Source organism: Gallinula chloropus, assembly GCF_964237585.1.
Source record: "Gallinula chloropus genome assembly, chromosome: 1".
Classification (NCBI taxonomy): domain Eukaryota; kingdom Metazoa; phylum Chordata; class Aves; order Gruiformes; family Rallidae; genus Gallinula; species Gallinula chloropus.
In genome coordinates, this window is record NC_140085.1 from 41,185,908 (window position 1) to 41,202,428 (window position 16,521).

The window sequence follows — 16,521 nt, forward strand, 5'->3', positions numbered from 1 at the left end:
TAATGAGAAATGCATACAATCTTTAAAGCTTGTAAATGCAATAAGACTGTTGTGAAATTGCATTTATCAAGATTTTCTATACCTTCTTATTCCTCCATTTTTCTTTCAGATGAGTGACTAGTTCTATAAATTAACTGTTGTGTAATAACTTTCAAATAGTTAAAAGCAGCTTTTAACATATAACTGGGATGAAAACAGCTTACCATACTATTACAGTATCTTATTTGTATGTATTGTATGTAAATAAAGAATCCCTAATATATTTATAAGTCCTCCATTTGATTTCAAATTGAGAAGAGCAGTATTAGTTTCTCACTGTACATTGTCTCCTATGCCTATCTCTCCCCATGCCCTTGTTTTGGCTGCATCATCTTGAATAGGAAAAACCTCTGAATATTTACATGCAATTTTTTTCCTTTAGATGACAGATTTGGAACTAGTTGTAATTATTTATGAGTTTGTGAACTAACTGAGAGCTGATTTTTGAAAAGTGTACTATATGTGTACACTAAATCATAATCAGTCTTGTAAACGTCTGGAAATTTTTTCCAAGAAAGATTTCAGATGGAATAAAGAAGGATACTGGGAAAATTGTGTTCCACAAAGACCTAACCAGCAAAGGCCCTTCAAAGAGGGGGAGAGAGAGAGAGAGAGAGGGAGTGTACATGTGAGAAAAGGTTGAGGGAGCTTGGCTTGCTTAGTCTAGAGAAAGAAAAATTGAGGGATGGCCTAACAGCAACATACCATTTCTTTTGAAGGGCCCTTAAAATGATGACAGAGTCAAATGCTTACTGGTAGTGGCAAGAAGGGCCCTGTAACAAAGTTGTAACACAAAAAACTGCCCTTTAAGAGGCTCAGTCTTGGAAAAAGTTCTTCACAAGGATAGTGGTGCAGAGATGTTGCAGTATTGCCATTTCTGGGGGGTTTCAGGATGCAACTAAACAAAATCATAGAAGACCAGATATACTGCTGGTGATAATATGCTTTAAAGACAAAGTTAGACTAAAACACGCCAATGGGCTTCTTCCAACCAATCCATCTGTCTTTGAACGTACATCCCAATATTAACTTCTTTGCAAATACTTGACAAATCAAGAAGTGTCATTTTGATTCTCTGGTTTTGAATTCCTGGGTAACTTCAAAATTCATTTCGATGGCAGCTCCAGGAAAAGCATTGAAAGAGATGGAAGAGGATGGAGACTTAACACAAAGCAGATGACATCGGGTATTAGGTGTTTGGTGTACGGCAAGCCTATGACTGACAGCCATTTATGCACCTCTTTCATTCTGGAACACTGTTATGACTTGCTTTTTATGATCAAATAAAATACTTTTAAGATCACTATATTCACAGATAATAAGTGTCCAGGAATAAGAGTTCAGTCTGAGCCTGTTTAAAGTCCAGTAATATCCAGAGAAGATAAACACAGCTGTGTGCAGACTTCATTACTTAGTGTAAGAGTGAGACAGTGAGGCAGTTCCAAACATGAAGATAAAAGCATCACACATTTGGAGAAAGAGGAACCACTCTTGAAGGGAGGACGTGCAGCTGGCTCTGTATTTAGGTTACATTTCTCCAGGTTCAACTTTTTTCTTCTCTTTTTTTCTATACTGGGCCACCCTACTTTGTTGATCATTTCTAGCGATCCTTCAAAATGCTTTCATTACCCTCTTCCATGGAGGGACTTGAGAGATGAAGAACAGACAGACAGACAGAAAAATGTGGAACTAAGGTGACGTAGTTTTGTCTGGTTGGGTTCTGGTGGAGGGTGGGGGGGCTAACAGGGATGGCTTCTGCAGGAAGCATCCAGAAGCTCTCTGCAGGCCCGACAGAGCAAACACCAGCCGGCTCAAGGCCGGAGTCATTGCTGACCAAGGCCGAGCCCATCAGCGATGGTCACAGCACCTCTGGAAATCACATTTAGGAGAAAAAAAAACAAGCAGCCACTTTTCTCCATCAGAGAAAGGAGTGAGAAGATGGAAGAAACTGTGCAGTGAAGAAGGGGAGGGGGGTAGGGGAGGAGTGAGGCGCTGCAGGCACCAGAGAGAAATACTCCCCTGCAGCCATGGAGAAGACCATGGTAAAGTAGGCTTAGATGATGACGGGGAGTAGAGACTATCTACAGCCTTTGGAGAAGACCATGCTGGATGAGGTGTCCCCTCACAGCCCATGGAAAAAGACAAGACCCCACCTGCAGCCCATGGAGAGGCCCCACACTGGAGCAGGTGGAGACATACAGAAGATGCTGTGACCTACGTTGGAGCAAGACCCTGCCAGCACTTGCAGCCCGTGGAGAGAGACAGAGACACAGAGATGAGCAAGAGAGAGAGACCCGCACTGGAGCAGGTTTGCTGGAGGAGGACTTGTGACTCCGTAGGGGACCAGGCCGGAGCAGTCTGGGCCTGAGAGACTGAGAGACATTCTATGATTCCATAACTGCATCCCACAGAAGTGACCCACGCTGGGACAGCTGGTGCTGAAGCCCTGTGGGAAAGGACTCACACTGGAGAAGTTTGTGGAGGACGGTCTCCCATGGGTGGGACCCCACCCTGGAGCAGGAGAAGGATGTGTGGAATGCCCTTGCTTGCAACTGCTTGTCTTGCTCTATGCTGAGACAGTCCCCTCCCCAATATCTCAACTCTTACTTAAAAAGCCTGTGAAAAAGAAAATTAACATTCAAGAGTCCTCAAAAAAGAAATATTCAAGCAACAGTTTGCTACATTACACTGTTTTAAGACTTACATATCATACATACAGCCTAGTATTTCTCTTTTTTTTTTAAATATCTAGAGTATCTGTTTTTCTGAAATTTAACAGCGCAGAGATGCTTAAACAACAGAGCTAGGATAACAAGTTGGACACGATGATCTCTCGAGGTCCCTTCCAACCCCTGTGATTCTATGATATGCAGCCAGGCTTTAGGAATGTGTCGCTTACATATTAGTGAAATATGTGCAACCAAAAAAACAACCATTTACTTTCCAAATGACATTGTTTTATCTTCAAAATGAGGCTTTTTTTGCAACATGGTCCAAAATATTTTTCTCTTTAGAGCGAATGTTCTAAATATTCAAAAAAAAGTATTTTTGAGTTATACTTTACTTTTACTGATTTATGAAACAAAGCCACCTAATATAAAATGCAAATAAATTATTTATTTTATACTATTTAGGTTAGAACAAAAATAACAGTAGCTCCTCTAGGCTTCAGTGGTGTTGGTTTAAAAATATATTGTAATAATGCGTTCTGAACTCATGTTGAGCTATCAACTTATATACTGCAATGACTTGCACCAATTATATTTTGGTTCCACAAGCAGAGCTGAATTCATGGAATGAATGAGTCATGCACACAAAATATCACCAGAAAACCAGTACCTCACTATGTATGACAATTAAGTTATAAAAATTTAACACCCATAATGATAACCAAGTTAGACAAAAATGCAGATTAAAAAAGTGGCATAAAAGAGCAAATCAGGAACAGAAAAAGGATAAAGGTTGGTAGCAGAGTACCTTCTTTTGTCTGTTTTCAGCAGCAGCCAACTGAGCTGACATCCTTTCTTGCATTTTCCTGCAGTGAGCCATAACAGCTTCTAAAATGGACAGAGGGTTCATGCATATTGGCTTCTTTTCTCTATCACCAGCACCTGCCTCAAAGTCTCTCTGAAGAGCCAGAAATGGGTCACTCAGATTAAATCTTCCATATCGTTCCTGGATAAAAACCTCTTTGCGCCGAGCCTAACAAAAAAAAAACAGACAAAGAAATAAAACTAAATGCATTCTTTAGAGTACATCCATACATGGAAGAGACCTTAAATACAGGGAAAGGTATCTTATTAATGTCTTTTAAATATTTCTTTAGGTATTTATTTAGAATCACTAAAAGAGAGAACCAGATATGCTGCACATAGATTTCATCATATCAATACAACTCACTACCTAATCCCCCCCTTCTCAATTCAATACATACCTATCAGTCTGGAGCTGTTTTAAAAATATCACAAAAATAACATCTTGTATATTTGCTGATGGACAGAAAGGTAAGGACAAACAATCTGAAGTTTTCTAATTTTATGTATTAAGATGATGCCAGTAAAAGATATAAAAACACGTCTCAAGTTTATTGCAGTACCAAAACGAGTATTTTTCAAATAAAAATTGGTAAGTTTACACATACAGAGATTTTCATAAGTAATAACAAAAAACAGAGCAAAAATACCACCAAGGTTTTCCTGAAATTAAGATACTTCTCATATGTCTGAGAATTTCATGATCATGTTTTTTCATACCATTATTTTACAACATAATTACATTTGACAAAGTACAGTACAACATTTTCTAACGGAAAATACTACACAATAAATATCTGAGGTACTTTTACTTGACAAATTTTTAGTTCCTCAGCTCAACATGAAAACAAGATCGGTTTCAAAGAAAGTATTATTTATGCTTTTAATACACAGTACACAGGAAGGCCACAGATAAGTACTGATTTCTAACAGTCTCCATAGGAAACACTATTCCAAAATCTCAGGCTTAAAGGCTACCTAATTCATGGGGGGAAAAGAAAACCAAACAAAAGATAAAAAGCCCCACACCAATAGATGCCACCAGGAAGATCCAGTGATTTCTAAAATACTGTGGTGCTGTTGTGCTTGTACATACAAGAGAAAGCTGAAGGAAGCAGGCCTTATAGCATGAATTTGGGAAGAAAATGAAGGCTTGTTGCCTTAAAAATTAAAACAGTCACCAGAGCAGCTCTTTAAAGAAGTATGTCTCAAAACATCAGAAAAAAACCCCTCCCCCCACAGTACAGAGAAGCACAACCAGAAAGAAGAAGCCCTCAAAAAATAGGCAAAACATTTATCTGGGATTTTGTTCAAATCCAGTTTTGAAGAATAAGCAAAAAGAGGAGGAATAAGCCAATTCTGAGATACAAAAGAGAAGGGACAGACCTAATGGTTACCAAATGGGTTTGTAGATCACTTGGAAAGCTCGAACTAAAAATTGTAACATATGAAACAGTTATAAAAGGTAACACACATTTCAGGGCGTGAGAAACCAAAGAGGAACATAAGAACTATGTTAGAAAATCTCTCCAGAGGCTAACTACAAATAACATACCTTAGTGAATGCCCAACTTTTTCCAATATATTGCCTAGAAAATTAACATGCTGTGGGAAATTAGAAGACAAAAGAGAATTTGACTGCAACAGAAACAAGTGTCCCTACATACTGTGATGCTTGAAAATACTTTCAGTCTATTTTTCAATTCCATAGTATAAATAGAACTTTAAAATACTTATTTTTAAAAAAAGGCCTTTGGGGCCTAACTTAAGAAAAAGCTTAGTGTTTGTTCAGACAAACTCTAGCTAGGCTTACAAAGTCAGGTAGTGATTGGTTGGAGAGGCAAAAATAAGCTGTTAGAACCTAGTTATTTTTTATAAATTGCCTTACAAATAGCCCCTAATTAATATTTTAATCCTTTTATTTTTAACTTACATTGTTAAATAAAATAAAATAGCTAGTTCCAAAGGGAATATTACAAAGCCAGATGGGGAGGGAATATATTTGTGGTTCCTGGTTCTATATATTGAAGTTACTGAATGGTATACAGCTTAGGAATTCAACCTTCCTGTAATGGAAGCAATCAAAACAAGAAGCCTGACCCCAAAATGGATTAAACTGCTGAGCAACCAAACAAGATGACAAAACCAATGTCCTGGCTTTGGCTGGAATTTTCTTTCTAGTCGCTGGTCTAATGCTGTGTTTTGGATTTAGGATGAGAATAACGTTAACACATTGACGGTTTAGTTACTGCAGTCAAGGACTTCTCAGCTTCTCACACAACCCTGCCAACAAGGCACCAGCATACCCCAACTGATCAAAGGGATATTCCACACCATATGATGTCATGCTTAGTATATAAAGTGGGGGCATTTGGCTGGGGGGGAGCAGCGTGGATCTGGAATTAGCAATCAGTGGGTGGTGAGCAATTGTGCTGTATGTCTCTTTTTTGGTATACTGTATTAATATCATATCATATCATATCATATCATATCATATCATATCATATCATATCATATCATTATCATCTTCCTTTCCTGTCCTATTAAACTGCTTAATTTCAAACCATGAGTTTACTTTTTTCCAATTCTCTTTCTCATCCCACCAGGTGGGGAGTGAGAAAATGGACACATGGTTGTTTTAGCTGGGTTAAACCACAACACCAAAGCAGGTTAATAATATACATAGAGGCACAATCCATACAGAAATTATCAGCAGTGTAAAATCCGCTTAGTTTATATAAAATGAGCTATAAAATTAAGGAAATAACACTCATGGAGCAGCACAGCTGTAAATGAAAAAAATAAAAGGCTACTAGATGTTCTCTAACATGCCTAACGATTAACTGAACAAGCAAGGCAAAGGTTCAGTGTGCACCGGCCAAAATAGTAAAGGGACTGGGTATTTGGATTCATTAGCTAAGGAAAAGATGACACTGTATAGAAGAGCTCCACCTGACTGAAAATCAAAACAAGCTGCTGGCATTAAGAACTAAAGCAGCTACAGGGAAATCTGAAAGCTAAAGACCATGGAGAAACCAACAGGTCCTGAACACACATGATTTGGGATGAGAGATCCTGCAGGGCTGAAACCCTAACTGTACCCCCTCAAGCACAGGGTAAAACATACTGGTGACTCTCAAACCATAAACAGTGAAGCGGTCTCAGCATGCTTCCAACTCAAAAGGGAGCTAACTGCAACATACCAAACAAAATGTTTCCATGTTCCTAAAAATGTAAGACAAGATGATGGGACAGGGGTGCATGATTTCTAATGAAGAATAAAAGATAAAACAGAAACTTGGTACAAGGGAGACAATGAGCAGTTCCTTGTAGCTTAGGCACAAAGTGGCAGAAATACAAGCTAGGCTGTACTGGCAGAGGAGTGATGTTACATGCCAGGGAAAAGTTACAATTCAGGTTAGATAAATATAGTTCCCACGATTTGAAATGACTAGCCTAAACAGGAGAAGTCTCATGCAAGAACTACATTATCCACCAGATGCCTGATTAGATTGCCACTGCAACTATGATCTGCTGAGGAAAAATGTGGGAGGCAGGAAACACTACAGTGACGGCCCAGCTGCAGTTTCTTCCATGCAGCCTGGACAGATACCACATCAATATAGAAAAGACTAACTTTGTAGACCACATTAGTGGTTGCTTTGGGAAACCCATAAATCCAGGTTATTCAGGACCAAAAAGCCAAGCCTGACAGTAAAGAGCTGCAAAGGGCCCCTGGATACTGAATTACTGGATGACAAAATGACAGCTGAAATTCAATGCAGAGTGCATTGAATAATTCAATAAAGTGGTGCACATCAAACAAATGGGTATTTGTTTTACATGGACAACAACACATGCTAAATTCCATGTTACCAACAACAAGGTTTTAGTTATAGCACAGACTGTGTTAGGTTATGTGATGAAGCTCAGCTGCACACCCATAAAGGAGCCCAGAGACACAATGGCAGAAGAAGGAGCACAAATAATACCTTGCTAAGATATTCCCAGGACCATCACAGCATCATCATCCCATCCCAGGCCTTTCTCCACCAGTCCAGAGGGCCACAGAGGCGCACCATGGCAGGCAGACACACAAAGTAAGGACTCCTAACAAATTAACACCTGTCTGAGCTCTTCTCAAGGTGCATCAGGAGAGCCTCAGTTCCACTGGTCATAGAAAAGGTGAATATGAAGTGACATTTTACTGATCTAACACAAGGATTATGGAGCATCCAGTAACTCCATGTATCCACAGGATACTTCACTGGACCTCAGATCTGATGTAACGTGACTGTTAAATTCTTTAACATAGTTCACATAAAAACAAATGACTGGAGCAGAAAAGCAAGGACAACAGAATTTTGACTATGCTGAAGTCTCAAGAGATAATATAACATCCATCAGCATTTTTCTGCATTCTTAGCATTTACTGTCCTCTCTTAGAAGCCACAGTGTTGGTCCTAAGATCCTTTTAATAAAGAGACCACTGTGAACTCTGGCTATCAGTGCTCTCTACCAAAGGTGACCTTCAATAAGAACTTTATGTTCCTTATTAGCTTCAAAGAAATGAGCAGGGGTGAATAGAGTGACATGTTGTCTCCATCATCTCCTCCTCCTAGATGAACATGTGTGTCAACAGTCACCGGGCACAGACACAGCCTTTCACTGTACACGAGACTGGGTACTTGGCTAAACTGAAACCCAGTTATTTCTTGGGTATTTCTGGTATTTAGTTGTCATGTCACAGAAAAATAGAAATACAAAGCAGTTTAAATAAAGATGCTTTGAATAAAATAACACTATTAAAAATACACTGCAAAGAAAAACACTGAATGAAGAATGTCAAAACACTAATTGAGGGTGCCAAGACATGAAATGCAGTGCACCAAAGCACCAGAGTCCTTCACAAGTATGGCACTGTACAATTTCTACAGCAGGAACTGCAAACCAAGATATGAATATTCAGCACTGAGGATAGCTGTAAAAGTATTCTTAATGCCTTTTCTGCCTTTCAAATAATATTCAATTGCTTTTAGGTCATAAGAGGTTAGGAAGCAAAGTGCAGTTTGATAGGAAAATTAAAAGACTTTTTATCTTTAATATGAAAATTCTACTTAGACCATCCACTTTCTGGTTACCTTACTACCAATGGGCTTTTAAATGTAAAAACTTTTAAAAGCTGCAGAAATATACCCTTTTGGATAACGCAACACAATGTAGTTGAGTGGGGTTTTTTTTAAACCAGAAGTTGTTAATACAAGATCTTGAAAATCACACTGTTTTAATTTCTTCTGAACTGTGCTAAACATCACCTACGCACTTTACAGTGTATTCCACTGGCAATGCAAATAGCAAGGGTTATTAGAATGCCATTATTTAATGACTCTCCATGGTGAAATGGAAGGTATAACCCCTGTTAAGGGCCCCTGGTGCCTACTGACTCCACAAGGCAAAGTCTTCGTGGCTAACAGCAGATTAAAGAACTGATGTCCTGCTGTTAACGCTCCATCGATAGGCAGCACTCCCTCACTGCTACCAGGGAAGCTCCCTGTGGGACAGCTCTGCTAACAGAGTGAGGGGAGGGCACAAACAACAATGCTCAGGCTTCTTTTTCTTGCCAACATTTCTACAAGATCCATTCCACAGTCTTCTTCCCAGGGCAGCTGACAAACAGACCTGCCAACATGTCTGAGGGGGAAGGATGATGCAATGTGGTAACAAATTGGGGAAGAAAGGGAAAAAGATGATAAGTAAGAATACATTAAGCTATTATTGTTACCAAAGATTATCTTTAATTTAGCTAATGTTGGATATGTGTAATCTTTTGGGGTGTTATCACATGTTTTCTCTAGCCCCTGGATAACTCTGTTCCTTTGCACTTCACCAGAATACATCAGATGGGAGAAACTAGAATCACAAAATTTTCCTCTTACATCATCTTTCAGCACTGAATTTCAAGTCATAAGAGCCAGTAGCAATAGTAAGATATCTGGCTTTTATGGCACTCATTATCTGGGGAATGAGCAGTCTAATGTCATATGGCTAATTAATCCTTTAAAATAGTCTCTACATAATTTGGTGCCTGTGCTAAAACATTAAGAGTGTCTCATATATTAATTTCCATAGCATAGCAATATATACAGAAGATAAGATTTTAAATGTTGATTTGTGAATGAAATGCCTTTTCAAACAGAAAATTTTCAAAGACAGAATATGCACCCACTGTAGGAGGTAATCATGACATCATCACAGCATTGTGAAAGTACTGTATGAATGTATAAATCATCAGCTTTATCTTTCTGTACATAACCATTTGCTCAGCAACTAGCCTTTTAATGGAAGGACTGAGATTGCAAGTATTTAGAGGTATAAAAAGATGCCCCTGGGAAACAGTATCTATGCCAGCAGTACACAAAATTACAACTTAAGGCTGAAGCTGTATCCCCCAACAGGTATTTACTAAAGAAAACTGACATAAAACCCCACACAAATCAAGAGGAGATAACTAAAAGCAAAGAAAAAAAGTCTTTAAATAGTTAATTAATGAAATTTACTACTGCAATTGGGGAAAAACTTTAACTTGTTTACAATAGCTTTTTAATTCAGCCCAATAAAAACCTCTCATTTATACAGAGCTTTTAAATCCTTACACAGGATCTGAAACATTAAATAAGGAGACTGAAATAAGAGTGCAACTGCTACTTAACAAGAACAGAACCCCAAAGTTTCTTTAGGGCCAGGCTGGTCATCTTTAGACATGAGTGAAAGGTGATCAAAAGTTGCAACACGGTTTCTCTTCAACGAAGACTGAATTTGAAATAGGACTTCTCAGTGTGAAACAGACAACCAGGGAGAAACACGCTAGAGGTCTGCATCCTGACAAGACATGTAGATCCCATGATCTAATGAGGGAAATTTGAGGTGGACACAAATGGCTGCAAGTTGGAGCACAGGAAGTTCCACACCAAGATGTGGAAGAACTTTTTCACAGTGAGGGTGACAGAGCCCTGGGACAGGCTGCCCAGGGAGGTGGTGGAGTCTCCTTCTCTGGAGATATTCAAGACCTGTTTGGGCGCCTATCTGCACAATATGAGCTAGGGAGCTGCTCTGGCAGGGGGGTTGGCCCCGATGATCTCTTGAGATCCCTTACACCCCTATGATTCTATGATTCTGTGATTCTGGGTGAGAACAGATAAGCACTGGAATGTGTTGCCCAGGGAAAACATATAACCCCTGCTACTGGGAGATTTCCAAAACTGGATTGGACAAGGCCTTCAGCAACCCAATCCATAGTTGATGTTAGTCCTGCTTTAAGCAGAAGTCTGGACCGAATGATCTCTTGAGGTGACTTTCAATCTAAATTACTCATTATTTTTTCTAGGACTGTTATTTTTCATCTTCCAGACGCCAGCAACCTTCTAAAGTGACAAATGACAAAAATTAGTTCATAGAGGAAAGAGAAAATATCCAAATACTTATTTGTGGAACGAGTCTTATGTCTTGTTTATGATCATGAAAACAACATTTATTACTTAGAACTTTCGGTCTGTGATATTTTAAAAAATAAAAAATCCTAGGGATTACAGCTATGCAACACAAAGGGGAGGTTTACTCTCAAGTTTTCCCTCCTAGGTCTGGAGCCAACAAGAATCTGGAAGACCAGGCTGTAAAATAAACTGCTTCTTTTATTACTCCCTCAGGAGGCCTGTCTCCTACCACATAAAGCAAGACACCTCATCCACCTGCTGCACCAACTTTTTTCATGCAATTCAAGTCACCTCTGTGAATCTATCTACTGGCTCCCTCATGGACACTTCCATCTCTCAAGATGACCCTTTGCAGTCACTGACCCCATTTATCTACTGGCAGAGGAAGACTGGCAGTGAGGTTTATAGGGAGAGGAACAAAATGAGTGGAGGTATCTGTATGATGGGCTGTGGGAAAAACTGCATATCCAGTATAAGACCTGGTCTGCAGTGTCTTGTTTCTTATATTTTTTTCTTCTGAAGTGGAATATATCTATTTTCAGTGAATAAACTCAGAATTATGTAGTCTCATTATATTTTTTCCTCCTTGTTATTGAAACACTAATGTAAAGGGCCAGGGAAGCCTTCAAATAGTATCCATCTTATTGTAGATTTAAAGCTAAAAGCATTAAAAAAAAGCAAATACCAACAATTGATCTATGAGAAACAAGCCCAATATGGAAAAATAACAAATAAATCATCTAAGTTATATTCTCAGTTTTCTTTCAGTAATGATCTGCATTGATATTAGTTGCACACATTTGCTGAAATATTTTTTCATAATGGGTAACAGGATATATAAGCAACAATATTTTTGAGGTTATTACTGCAGTTTTCCCCAACATATCTCAAAGTTTCCTCTTCATTTGCCTGCCAATTTAAGAGTTCAGCCAGTCCAAGTCTTCCATGCAGTAATTGATGATAAACATCAAAAACAGGACTGCATGTCCTACATGGCTGTGGAACAATGGAACTGAATTAAAGCTGTCCCAGAACCCTTAAACAAAATTTCCTTCCTTTGAAGAGCGTTTGTTCCTCTGATTAATTTCCTTTTCCACATATACTAAAATTGTTTCGGCAGATGTTGATAAGTTCTTATTAATATTTTCTCTTGACATATGTATTAGGGAGTGGTAAAGAAATTGCTAACACTAGCCAGTGGAAAAGAGGAGGCAGTAAAAGCTTATTTTATGTGTTATGTTCAAGAGGAGGGTGAGCCCTTCTTTCTAAATAAAACTGAATTTTTTAAAAGAGGAAGGTGGCTGAAAGAGAACATGGTTGTAAGTCTTGCTCAGTGGCATTTATAGTGTCTTCAAATGTTTTTTGGGGCTATTATTTTAAGCAAAAGAGAGTTATCAATGCATATATATTCATAATAAAAGCAGTACTTTCAGAGATACCAGCCAAATCATCGGTGGACACAGGAAGGGCAATGGATGTAATCTATCTGGACTTCTGTAAAGCCTTCGACACAGCCCCCACCACATCCTTCTGTCTAAACTGGAGAGATATGGATTTGATGAGTGGACTGTTCAGCAGATAACAAATTGGTTGGATGGTCTCATCTAGTGAGTAGTCGGCAATGACTTGATGTCCAGATGGAGATCTGTGACAAGTGATGTTGCTCAGGGGTCTGTATTGGGACCAGTATTATTTAATATCTTCATCAATGATATTAAGGATGAAGTTCAGTGCACCCTCAGCAAATTTGCTGATGACATCAAGCTGAGTGGTGCAGTTGAAGTGCTAGAAGGACAGGATGTCACCCAGAGGGACCTGCAGAAGTGGGCCTATGCAAAACTCATGAGGTTCAACAAGAACAAGGTCCTGCACCTGGGTTGGGGAAATTCTCGTCATCAGTACAGGCTGGGAAGTGATATGATAGAGAGCAGCTCTGCAGAGGGTGTAGGGGTGCTGGTGGATGAGAAGCTCGACGCGAGACGACAATGTGCACTTAAAGAGCTGAAGACCAACTGTATCCTGGGCTGCATCAAAAGGAGCATGGCCAGCAGGTCAAGGGAGGTCATTCTGCCTCTCTACTCTGCTCCTCTGAGACCCCACCTCAAGTACAGTGTCCAGTTCTGGAGTCTCCAGCATAAGAAGGACATGGGACTGTTGGAATGAATCCAGAGAAGGCCCATGAAGATGATTAGAGGGCACCACTCCTATGAAGACAGGCTGAGAGAGTTGGGGTTGTTCAGCCTGGAGAAAAGAAGGCTCTGGGGAGATCTTACAGCAGCCTTCCAGTACCTGAAGGGGCCTACAAGAAAGCTGGGGAGGGACTTTTTAGAAGGGCATGTAGCGATGGGACAAGGGGGAATGGTTTTAAATTGGAAGATGGTAGATTTAGATTGGATATTAGGAAGAAATTCTTCACTACGATGGTGTTGAGGCACTGGCACAGGTTGCCCAGAGAGGCTGCAGATGCCCCTCTCTGGAGGTGTTCAAGGCCAGGTTGGATGGGGCCTTGAGCAGCCTGATCTAGTGAAACATGTCCCAGCCCATGGCAGGGGGTTTGCCAACATAAAATATTCTTCACTTACAGATGCAAAAGGCAAAACTCAGGCTTTGCGCTAGTTTCTAAATGAGGAAGGAGAAAAAGCAACATGTGGTTTTAATTGAGAAGAGCCACCCAGATTTTGTATATAAAGATAACATTAGACCTATTTTATGACAGCTTTGTTGTCTGATGCTTAAACATTTGAAAATTATGTCACAATTTTGTAAGGAGGTATTAGTGTTCGAAGCTCTGATTATCTAACCACCCAGACATTTACTTCAGAAAATAATACAGATTTTCATACTGATAATGAGCCTCAATGAATAGAAGGCACTTAAGGTTTCTGCTTGCTTTAAATAACTTTGTCATCTAGACTTTTTTGCATGTTCAAATTTATAGTTCAAATTAATGCAAATCAATTCACAATTCTTTGCATGGAAATCTATCAGCCATTCTTCTGAACTACCGAAAGAACCCTGAATTCATGTCTAACCAAAAAGAGCACTTTAACCTCCATGCTCAGTAGTTAAAGGAGTTTCTTGAGCTCTGTAACAGATAAAACATAGCAAAGGCAAACCAGAAAAACCTTAACCAAATCATTCTGCATTTCTTTTTCATTTCAAACCTTGAGAAGTTTGTATTTTCAGGCTATCAAAACTTCAGTTAAAATATCATCCCATATTATGGCATGGCAATTACATGATTACCAAACTTTTTTAATGAAAAGGCATGCAAATTATGAGTTTGCAATGCAATCTTCAGGCACAGCCATGGTTTCAGAAAGGAAAAGTCCTGTTTAACTAATTCGATGCCATTCTATGATAAGGTCACCTGCCTAGTGGATGAAAGAAGGCCATGGATGTAGTTCTTCTAGATTTTAGTAAGGCTTTTGATACTGTCCATCACCAGTAGTGCAACTGTGGGATAAGCAGGTTCATGGTGAGCTGGATAAAGAATAGAGCTCAGAGTACGTTTGGCTGGTCACCACCAGTGTTCCTATGCATTCAATTCTAGGGAAAGTTCTGTTCAATGTATTTGTCGATGATCTGGCTGCAAGTTCAATGTACCATTAGCAATCTGGTGCTGATACCAAACTGGGAGGTGCAGTTGACTCCTGAGGGACAAGTTGACAAGTAATAATGCTGGATTCTGCACCTAGGATGGAGCAACACCAGGCACAAGTATAAACTGGGAGAGGAGTGGTTGGAGAGCAGCCCTGCACAAAGGCATCTGAGGGTGCTGGCTGGCAGCCACTCAGTGTGAGTCAGCAGTGTGAGGTGGTTGTCCTGCTGTACTCAGTGTTGGTGCCATCTCACCTGGAGCACTGCATGCTGTTCTGGGCCCCACAATGTAAGAAGTATGTAAAGGTTTTTGAGAGCATCCAGAAGAGGACAACAAAGCTGGTGAAAAAGGGCTGGAAATCATATCCTATGGGGATCAGCTAAGGATTTTGGGCTTGTTTGGAGAAAAGGAGGCTGAGAGGTAACCTTATTGCTCTCTACAGCTTCCCAAGGAGGGAGTGGGGAGTGCTGATCTCTTCTCCCTGGTATCTAGTGATAGGACATGTGAGAATGGTTCAAAGCTGTGCCGGAGAGGCTTAGACTGGACATTAGGAAGCTCACTGCCAAAGCTTCTAAAACAGATGCCTCTTTCTTGGAGAACTGCAGGTGGAAAGACGTATACACCAGTCAAAACAGCATCAAAACAGTGTGAGACAAAAAAGCATGAAAATACATACACCCAAGTAATAGCTGCTATGGGAGTACTTTCACAAGTGTTGAATTTGAAAAGGACCCAAATCAAGTCTCTTATTCTTAATTATTTTCTATAAATTACTTTGATAATTTATTTGGAAGAACCACGAACAAACCTTACACATTTTTTCTTCAGCAAGAGTAACACAAAGAGACACACCAAAAAAATAAAGTAGTGTTATCAGCTGAAATTCTGTGTTACAATCAAAGAAATGAACCATACCACTTACTGACATGGAGGGAATATCCTGTGTATGTTCCCTTAACTAAAAACGGAAAAATTCAGCTACCATAATAACACAGATAGGATGACCCAGATACACTTCTCATTGCCAGCAACGTAAGTAATGATGGCACACAGGTAAAACATTTTAATTAAGTCACTCTAGCAATGGAAGTTGTCAGGGGAAGGGAACCTACCAAGTGTATGCCAGTGCCAGCAATAGCTGCCCGGAGCTGGGGGAATGATCACAGCTCAGCAGAACACCTGAAGTGCTGCCAAAGGAATTCCAGCCAGTAAGTCAGCTGCACTGGGAGCCCAACTGAAATACCTCTATGTAAACACACATAGCATGGGGAACAGAGGAGTGGGAGATGTGTGCACACCTGCAGCTCTATGACCTTACCAGCATCACACAGACATGGTGGGATGGTTCCCACGATTGGAGCATAGGGATGGAAGGATACAGGCTTTTCAGGAAGGACAGGCAGGGGAGACAAGGTCTTGCCCTCTGTGACAAGGCCCAACTGGAGTGTGGTATGGTTGACAGGCTGGAGGGAATGCTGTGATGAGATCCCAACTCAAGTACTGTGTCCAGCTCTGAGGTCCACAGTACAAAAAGGACATGGACCTGTTGGAGAAAATCCAGAGGAGGCCACAAAGATGACGTGAGGGCTGAAGCACCTCTCCAATGAAGACAGGCCAAGAGCATTGGGCTTGTTCAGCCTGGAGAAGGCTCTGGGGAGACCTTATAGTGGCCTTCCATTACGTGAAGGGGGTCTACAGGAAAGATGGAGAGGGACTGTTTACAAGGGCATGGAGTGATAGGACAGTGATTATTTGCCTTATGTTGAAGGAGGATTGATTTAAATCAGATGTAAAGAAGAAATTCTTCACTGCCATGCTGCTGGGACATTGGAACAGGTTGCCCACAGAAGCTGTGGAT

At 40.1% G+C, this 16,521-nt stretch overlaps 1 protein-coding gene across 1 annotated transcript in view; it reads right to left on the bottom strand.

The window, feature by feature from the left end:
- Nucleotides 1-16,521, bottom strand: part of CTTNBP2 (cortactin binding protein 2) — a gene marked incomplete at its 3' end in the record, with an annotated part of 85,304 nt that overhangs the window by 48,383 nt on the left and 20,400 nt on the right. Inside the window, exon 3 of the mRNA XM_084278497.1 lies at nucleotides 3,517-3,741. Within this exon, the coding sequence (XP_084134623.1) occupies nucleotides 3,517-3,741 (225 nt within the window). The remainder of the gene's footprint in view (nucleotides 1-3,516; nucleotides 3,742-16,521) is intronic.